General features: G+C 57.0%; 1 protein-coding gene across 2 annotated transcripts in view; it reads left to right on the forward strand.

Annotated features, from left to right (window-relative positions):
• The window catches only part of CCND1 (cyclin D1), an 11,335-nt gene extending 2,856 nt beyond the window's left edge, over positions 1-8,479 (forward strand). For both annotated transcript variants that reach the window (XM_005864370.2, XM_005864371.2), the window contains exons 3-5: positions 28-187; positions 3,556-3,704; positions 5,417-8,479. In XM_005864370.2, the coding sequence (XP_005864432.1) occupies positions 28-187; positions 3,556-3,704; positions 5,417-5,581 (474 nt within the window). In that variant the 3' untranslated portion in view covers positions 5,582-8,479. The remainder of the gene's footprint in view (positions 1-27; positions 188-3,555; positions 3,705-5,416) is intronic.
• The last annotated feature ends 619 nt before the right edge of the window (positions 8,480-9,098 follow it).

Consider the following 9,098-nt stretch of genomic DNA (forward strand, 5'->3'; position numbering starts at 1 on the left):
TTCATGTTTGGTCACCCATTCTCACAGCACATGGAGCTGCTGCTAGTGAACAAGCTCAAGTGGAACCTGGCGGCCATGACCCCCCACGATTTCATTGAACACTTCCTCTCCAAAATGCCGGTGGCCGAGGTCAACAAGCAGATCATCCGCAAACACGCGCAGACATTTGTCGCCCTCTGTGCCACAGGTAGGGTGGCTGGCTGGTGGGCTGGCCTGATCTCCCTGGGTGCTCCTGGCGGGGCTTCTTGCCTTCTGCCTCAGTTTCCCCACCAGGCCCCTTCTGTTCTCAGAAGTGCTCCTCTTCCCCTGTTCTGTTGAGCAGAGGGCTCGGACTGTAGGGGAGGCGGCGGGGGGTGAGGTGGGGAGGGGGTGTCCTCCTGGGGTTGGGTGGCTGGTCTGCCTGTGTCCAGCTGCCTTGGTTTCTGCTCCCCCGGCCTGCCTCTCCCCACCTCTCTCTAGTCCTTTCCTATGTCCTCAAGGAGTCTGAGCTTTGGGGCCCCCTTCTGGCCTCTCCCAAGCTGGGCCGCCTGCCAGGGGCGCCTACAGGGGTGGGGAGCCCAGGCCGCCAGTGCCTGCACCACGTGCTCTGGGCCGCCAGCTCGGCCCTCCCTGAGGCCCTGTTAGGGGCGCCTCAGCTGAGCCTTGGGAGGAGCTTTGGAGCAGCCTGCTGCTGTGGTTGACGGCAGGGGGCAACATTCCCTCCCCTGGCACTGCCCTGGCCCCAGATCCCGGAGGCAGCCAGCCTTTCAAAACCAAGGGTGGGGAGACACACACACACACACACACACACACACACAGTGTTGCCTCCAGCTTCCCCCAGCCCCGATCCTCACCCCCTGGGACTGCTTCCTGTTCTCCCTGGAGACCCTGACCGTAGGCCCCAGGCCCCATCCCACTTCAGACGTCACATCTCTGGGACTTACTCTGGGCAACCTAAGGGCCACACTTTATCCAAGGGGGAGGCTGACCTCTGGTGTCCCCACCCCCAAGAGGCAGAGCCCCAGCCTGGCAAGTCCTTGCACCCTCCTGATGTCTGGGTGCTCTGATGGCTGGTATTTCTGGGTTAGGCGAGAGTTGGGAAGATTCTGCTGGCCTCCCACCGCCCTCCGCGTCCTTCCAAGTGAGGCGTGGGGGCCCAGGAGGAGAAGCCAAGGACGCTGCTGACCTGGATGGACCCGACTGGGGCGCCCCTTCTCCCGGCGCTCCAGCTCTGGCCCTTGGGCAGGGGTGGGGAGCTTCCACAGGCTGTCCCGCCTCCCTCACTGGGGAGCCTCCGGGAGGGGCCTCCAGAGACTCTCAGCCAGCCTTTTATGGAGCTGAAAGTTGTTTGGAAAAACAGCAAGTTTCCTGGAGATAATAGAGGAGTGGTTCTTGCACACCCTCCCCTCAGGATGGCTGGGGCAGCCTGGAGCTCCCCCGTTCCCAAGATCCCCCGGACAGCGGGGTGTGTGGCCTGTGAGTGCTGGCAGTGAGGGAAGCAATCCTGGCACACAGGCTGCAAACTGGCTTTGGTCCAGCTCCCTAGCTGCCCACGTGGGGCCCAGCAGGCACCCGGGCCTTCTGCTCAGATACCTGCGGTGACCCAGGTTGTTGCAACCATTAACTCCAGGGCGGGGCCCCAGAGGGAGCAGCAACCAGCCAGGTCCCTCGGCAAACGCTCAGGGCCCTGGTCCTGACTGTGCCCCCACAGTTTGGAGGTGACTGAGATGCAGTCGTGCCCTTAGTCACAAAGGGGCCTCTCAGATGGGAGTGACGTCATTGAGCTCAAAAACAAACGTTATGTGAGGCGGGCGTGAGCAAGGCCCCCACTGAAAGGTGCCATGGGGTGGGGGTGGGGGTGGGGGGGGCTCTGCTCTCTCTACACCCGGAGACCCGGCTTCCTGAGTCCCTGCACGTGTGCACACGCCACCGCCTGGCTTTTCCTTCAACGTGTACATGCATGTACACTGGAGCCTTTCCTATTTTTTTCTTTTTTCTTTTTGGTTAATCTTCACCCGAGAATATTTTTCCATTGATTTTTAGAGAGAGTGGAAGGGAGAGGGAGAGACAGAGACATCGGTGTGAAAGAGACACTTCAATTGGTTGCCTCCTGCACGCGCTCTGACCAGGGCTGTGGAACCTGCAACCAGGGTACATGCCCTTGACCGGAATCGACCTGGGACCCTTCAGTCCGTGGGCTGACGTTCTATCCACTGAGCCAGTCCAGCCGGGGCTGGAGCCTTTCCTCTTGTTGTACTGGATGGCAAGATGCCACACCCAGCACCGGCTCCAGGCTCAGGGTCCCCAATTCCCCCATTAAGATGCTGAAATCAGTCCCCTCTCTCCACCAATCATCCAGGTGCGACAAAAAGGCAGCCTTGGCCATAGCTGGGGCTACTGAGGTGTCCGTACTGACTCCCTCCTCTGTGACAGTCCCAGCTCTAGGGGCTCAGGGCGGGGGGAGGGCGGGGGCCCACCCTACCCACCCTACCCACGTAGAGAGTTTCCCTACAGTTTGGGGCGGCAACAAGCTGACTCCCGGGGAAGATGAAGTGGGGACCAGCGCTGATTTAGGATGCTGGCTGTGCCTGGGTTGGGCCTCGCAGGTGGAAGTTTGAGGGTTGCAGGGAGAGGGGAGGCACCCCTGGATCTGGGGGAGGCTCGGCCGGTGCAGGTGAGGACCCTAGAGCAGTGGTTCCCAACCTTTTTTGGCCACGCCCTACCTAAGCATCTCTCAAATCCTGATGCCTCCCCCCACCCCCGACATATAATTCTTATTATTCAAAAAGTGAACTCCTATTCGTGTGGAGGAAGCCTAAAAGGCCATTAATTTGGTCTAAACAAGCTTCCAAAGAGCATGGCATCCATGAAAGAGAAAAATAAAAGAACAAAAGGACAGTTGAAGTACTGAGGAAGAAATCATTGAGAAATTCTTAAAAATAATATGAAATGATATGGAAAAATAGCAAAGTTTCTAAACGTATAATAGAGAACTGAAATGCATAAATATGTCACAATATATATTTATATACTGTACCTAAGGCCCCTAGAGCCATAAGAAAATAAAAAAATTCACTGTTAACTCCTTCTCGAACCGCCCCCTGTGGGTGCGTGCCCTACGCTGGGAACCACTGTTCTAGCGGACGGCAGGTCTCGTCCCTGTGCCGGTGCAGTCACTTAGAGGCGACACCTCTGCTCCCTGGCGGGCTTGGCATCGTTCACTTGTGTAAATGGGCTCCATGTTCAAAAGGCTCATGCTGACAGGACGAGACAGGGTGTTCACTGTCACCAAGTGCCCTGACCAGGCCTCTGCTGTTGGTGTCAGACGGTGGGACTGGCCAGGGCTGCTTCAGGGCTCCGTTAGTGAGTGAAGAGCACCAGCTCCCGCCTGAGGCACATCCGGAGCCCCCGGGTGGGAAGAAGAGCTGGGTTGCAGGGACTCCCACACTTCCTCAGCCAGACCCTCGAGTGAACACCCAGGGAGCTGTTTGCTGGGACAGGCCCTGACAGGGGCACGGATCACAGGGATCCTGCCGTGTCCCCACTCACGGCCCCTTGCCTCTCCCTCTGCTGCAGACGTGAAGTTCATTTCCAACCCGCCCTCCATGGTGGCTGCCGGGAGCGTGGTGGCCGCAGCGCAAGGCCTGCACCTGGGAAGCTCCAACAGCTTCCTGTCCTATCACCGCCTCACGCGATTCCTCTCCAAAGTGATCAAGTGCGACCCAGTAAGTGATCGGGCACCCCTCCTGCACGGGCAGGGGCGGACCTGCTGGTCCCGGGGATGGGATGCCCAGTGCTGGGTGCTGCAGCCACAGTTCACTCAAGGGGAATGCTTGGACTAGTGCCGAGGCCCCCGAGAGGACGGGCTGGGGGCACAGGGCCAGTCACAGGCCGACAGCGCCAGCTTCACCCACCTCTCCTGGGGACTCCTTTGGAAGAAGCACCTCCCAGAACTTGCAGACAGGCCCTCCGGAGCCATTGAGGCCTCCGGGAAGAGGGGCCGGGCCGGCAGTGATGCGCACCCTCATGGCTGTGCAGTGGGCCCAGGCGAGCTTTGTCTGGGCCACAATGGATGCCAGTAAACAGCTGCTGTGAAAGGGCTCGTGTGAGGTCTGAGGTTGTGACCGTGGGCCCTCAGGGAGCTGCTGCTGCAGTTAGAGCCAGAGGCGGGGGTGATATCTTTAAAAGTGCCATTGTTTTATTCCCACTTTATTGCTTTCCTTAAAGAATTAAAATAACAATTACAAGGGTTTATGGCATTTACCAAGTTAGACCAGAGTGGTTTGGTGGGAGTGAGTGACCGTTGACCCCAGTCCAGGTCTGGCTTGGGATGCCTTCCTGTGGCCCACCCTGGAGCGTTTGGGAGGCTCTGGCCCCCAGGCAGGTGCCACCTCACCCGTACCACTCAGGGAAGGAGAGGAAGGGTGTGAGACAGACACCTGCCTGTCCTCTGGCCAGTGGCACTAGGCTGCCAGCCTGTGTCCCCAGAGGGCTCGTTCTTGTCTGTAGAGACGGACTCCCCTCTGCCTCTTGGCACTCACGCTCACTTCACTCTCCAACAGCCGAGGGAGGGGGCGGGGAGCATGCTCACTAGAAATGCCACCAATAGCATGTGGGCGGGGAATCAGTTGAGGCTGAAATGTGTCAGTCTGGTTATGCAGTGACAGACATTGCTCAACTGAGACAGAGATACCCCCAAGGGGGGGAAGGGGAGGGGGGCCCACCTGGGTTGTCTGCCTTTCTCCAAAGCTGGACCTCAGGGACCAAAGTCAGCTCATCGCAGGGTGGGGCTGAGGTCCAGGTGGGCACTACGCAAGGCCGATGCATCATCCAGGATGCAGGCCGAACTGTATAAAGGGTCCCAGGCCACCCAACAGTCATTCACAGTCATGCACAGTTAATGCCTTTGATGGCCATTCACCACCGAAGGCTGGGTCCACCGTGGGGCTGACAGCAGAGGTTAAGTCCAAAAAGCAGGACTCACAGGGCCTCCCTGCCCTGGATGGAACGGCTGGATTCACCAAGGACAGTGGCGGGGCCAGTGGGAACGGCGGGGCCAGAGACCAGAGCCCGGCAGTGGGATTCCAGCGAGAGGCCAGGGCCCTGCTGCTGGGCACACAGGGGCAGGCGGGGGAGGGGAGGGGTGCAGGACAGGCGCATCTCCGTTCACAGACGATGGCCAGCAGCCCTGTGGTCCTCGGTCCTGAGTGGGACCATCACTGCCCGGCGGGCATGTGGGCTCCTCAGGCTGGCAGCTGCTGGACACAGGCCCATGAGGGTCTGTCCTGGGGTTCGGGAGACCAGCTGGGGGGCGGAGGGGCAGCAACTTCAGGTCAGCCTCACTGCTAAATCACCATCCAGGTTATGGTGTGTGGGGGATGGGCCCTCCCTGTGGGCCTCCTTCTGAGGCCCTGTCCCCCTGCCCGCTACCCCCTAGGACTGCCTCCGAGCCTGCCAGGAGCAGATCGAAGCCCTGCTGGAGTCCAGCCTGCGCCAGGCCCAGCAGAGCCTGGACCCCAAGGCCGTGGAGGAGGAGGAAGAGGAGGAGGAGGAGGTGGACCTGGCCTGCACACCCACCGACGTGCGCGACGTGGACATCTGAGGGGGCTGGCGGAGGGAGGGGCCGGCCCCGGGGGGGCTCCCCTGCTGGATGCGCCCCTCCCGGACGGGCCACGCCAGAAGGGAAAGCTTCCATCTTCTGTTGTTTTTTTCCTTTGCTCTTTCTCCTTTCTGTCTCTGACTTAAGCAAGAGAAAAAAAAAAGTACCCAAAACTGTCGTTAAAAAAAATAAGAAAAAAATAGTAGTTGCATAACCCCAAGCTCTAGGGGGGAGGGAGGGTTGTGCTACAAAAATAGAGGACTTTATAGCCCATAATCGACTAGTTTTGTAGGACTGTTTGTGTCTGCGTTGTAAGGGTAGGCATTAACACAAGGAGCGAGTCTGCAGGGGGGCTTAGATTTGATTGATGTGTTTAAAGCAAAAAAAAAAAAAAAAGCATAAAAACGTTCTAAAAAAATTCAACAAACCATGTTTAAAGTAGAGGAGGGTTTTTAGATAGAAAAATGTATTCTTGTGCTTTCCTGAGGGGCACGGCTTTAAGGCTGTTGTAGGCATCCTGTATCTCGCTTGCTCATGCATGTAGTCACTTTATAAGTCATTGGTGCGTGTTTATTTCGTAGGTAGGCATGTATGTAACCTCTTCACCTTGTCCATGGCTGATGTAACCTATCGGGTAGACTAGGATAGTTGAGCATCACCGAGTGCTAATCCTCTTTCTTCCGTGGACCGGCCACCTGAGCGGGCGTCGGGCGCCGGCCAGCGCGTACGCTCTTACAAGAGAAGCCGAAATAGCAGCGTCACAGATTCTATTTTTTTAATCCTCGCATTTTTGTAGTTACCTGTTGAGGAGGCGCTGTCGGCCGCCAGGCCTGCAGCCTGCTCAGATCCAGGTGAAACCCACAGCCCGCTTGTTTGTCTCCTTCTCAATGTTCTAAACCCATTCCATTTCAAAGCACTTTGGGTCCGGCAGTTCTGGGGAAGGTCTCTTGTTCATGGGTGGAGAGGGGGGGTGGTTCCCAGTGGAATGGTTGGGATATCCACGTGCGCGTGCGCAGACAGGATCGCAAGGCCCGTGCAAGTCGCCACGGAGTTCGCGAGGGGGTGTTGTGGAAGGCGAGGTTCCAGTCAAGGAGAAAGTGTGCGTTCTCACGTTGCCAGGATGTGACGTTCCTTTTCCCGTAGAGAGGTTCAAGTTTAGGAATCCTTTGGTGCCAACTAGTGTTTGAAAGTAGAAGCCTGAAAGGTTTACCTAAAGGACGTGTAGTTTAAGGGTTAGGAAGGTTATTAAACACTAAAATATGTAATTTATAGTTAAGGCTAAAAAGAGTATTTATTGCAGAGGATGTTCGTAAGGCCAGTATGATTTCTCAAGTAATGCACTCTCCCCTTGATTCAAACACACAGCCTGCTGCCTTTCTGTGGCAGGCTTGATACCACTTAGAGAAGTTAGGTCCTTTTATAGGAGAAGGGGGAAATTCCCCAGGAAAAAAAAAACACAGACACGTTGATCCAGCCTGTTTGGTGTTCCCCGGCGCGAGCCCATCTGAGAGGCATCAGGTACAGGAGAGTTAGGGTCCCTGAATCAAGCTGTTTGAGCATCGTCTCACCCCCACCCCTCCTTTAAAGAAATGTTAGCAACCAGTAGACAATGCACATCTTGGCTGTGGACCTTTGAGTAATGACTAAGTGGTGCGTGTTGAGGGAGGAGGCGAGAGCGCCCAGCCTGGTGCTGGGAGAGGATGTGAGGGAGGAAGTGCGGGAGGGGAGGCAGGCGGGACCACGGAGGGACAGGCTGCGCACCCCGTTTCTTATTCGCTGCTATCGATGACTTCCCAGCGTGTTTGGAAACAGACTCACCACGCTTCTTTGTATCTCTCACATTGTTTTGCTGCTATCGGAGGATCAGTTTTCCTGTTTTACGACGTCATATACTGCCATGTTCTAGTTTTAATTTTCTCATAGAAAAATGTATTACGGATGCCTTTTTTTTTTTTGGTAGACTTTTTTTTTTTTATGTGATCAATTTTGATGTAATGTGATTACTGCTCTATTCCAAAAAGGTTCCCGTTCCACGATACCTCATGCTTCACTTAGCCATGTGTAGACCAGCGGTCAGGCCCCGTCTGGCCCCGTGGCCTCCTGCTTCGGCAAACACTCAGACGAGATCCCCGACGGGCCTGGTGGGGACGGGCGCCGGGTTGCGTGCGGGCGGCCACCCAGCGTCTGAGGACCAGCCAGTGTCCGTGTCCGCGTCCTTCCCTGCGCCCGTTGCGCTGGACTCTCCATCTGCCCTAGCATCGACCATCCTAGTAGCTTTTACGGCTGTGTTGTTTGCATATAGCTATGAAACTTGCATTATTATTATTATTGTAACAAGTATGTCTTGTGTGCCGTGGTGGTGCTGTGCCCTGGACTGGTCCCAGCCTCTGGAGTCGCTGTTTCCGGGCTGTGGAAGCTGTCATGTCCCAGTGCTCTCTGTTCTGTTCAGGGCCGCATGATGCTAACTACAGAGGCTGCAGATCTCGCGGGAGCCAGCCCGTGGTGCTGTGTGCCCGAGCTGCCTAGCATGCTGCCGAACCAAAAGAATCTGCACCCTTGGTGGCCCTGCCCAAAGGGATGGCCGGGTGCTCCGAGGCCCCGCTCCGCAGGACCCCAGCTTCCGCTTACCTCAACTCTTCTGGCTGCAGCATCTGTGTCTGAACCAAACCGGGTCCTTGAGGACGGCCCGTCCTAGGTCTGTCCCAGTGGCGGGTCGGGAGCACCGTGGAGTCTGTCCTGTGGCCATCAAATCTGTGAGGGTCTGGCAGGTGGGCACTTGGTCTGTGTGTGGTTTTGGTTGCACACGGCGGCGTTTCCCAGCATGGACATGTAACCAGCACATTTCCAGCGGAAAACAAGACAAACATGAAAAGTCTAGAAATAAAATTAGTAAAAACCCCATCGTGGTGCCTGTTTTCTGGGGCAGGCGGGGAGCCAGGGGCACAGAGCCTGGTGCTGAGGGCTCCTGGGCTGGGGGTGACAGGCAGGCAGGATGCCAGGGCCTCTGTTGTGGGGGGCTGCCCTGTGCACTGTGGAGTGTGTAGCTGCACCCTTCACCTCTGCCCACCAGATGATGGCACCTCCCCAGTTGTGACAACAGAAACGTCTCTGATGTTTCCAGCTGTCCCCAGTGGCCCAGGAATGGGTGAAGCTCACAGCACAGGGGTTGGGGGGGGTGCACTTGGGCCCCAAGAAGACTTTAGGGAAGCAATTGCTTCTGGCCGGGTGACGTGACTGCCTGGTGGTCAAGACCGTCTTCCAGCTGCATTTCGCCAGTTGGCCCTTCCAGGCTGTTTGCAGATAGGAAAATAAACAGATCCAGCCTTCGTTACCCCTCTCCTGGAGCAACTGGCTGTTTGCTCTCGGTGAGTCATGGTTCTGAGGCCCAGGCTCCTGGAGAGCACAGCACTGTGTCCAGGCTGTGTTCAGTTGGCCGTTCACATGGACTGGTGACCGGGAGGCTGGTGGACACCTGTGGCAGCTACCTCGGTGTCAGCAGGCCTTGGTCCCAGCTTCCCGG

This window comes from Myotis brandtii, unplaced genomic scaffold, assembly GCF_000412655.1.
Source record: "Myotis brandtii unplaced genomic scaffold, ASM41265v1 scaffold187, whole genome shotgun sequence".
NCBI lineage: Eukaryota > Metazoa > Chordata > Mammalia > Chiroptera > Vespertilionidae > Myotis > Myotis brandtii.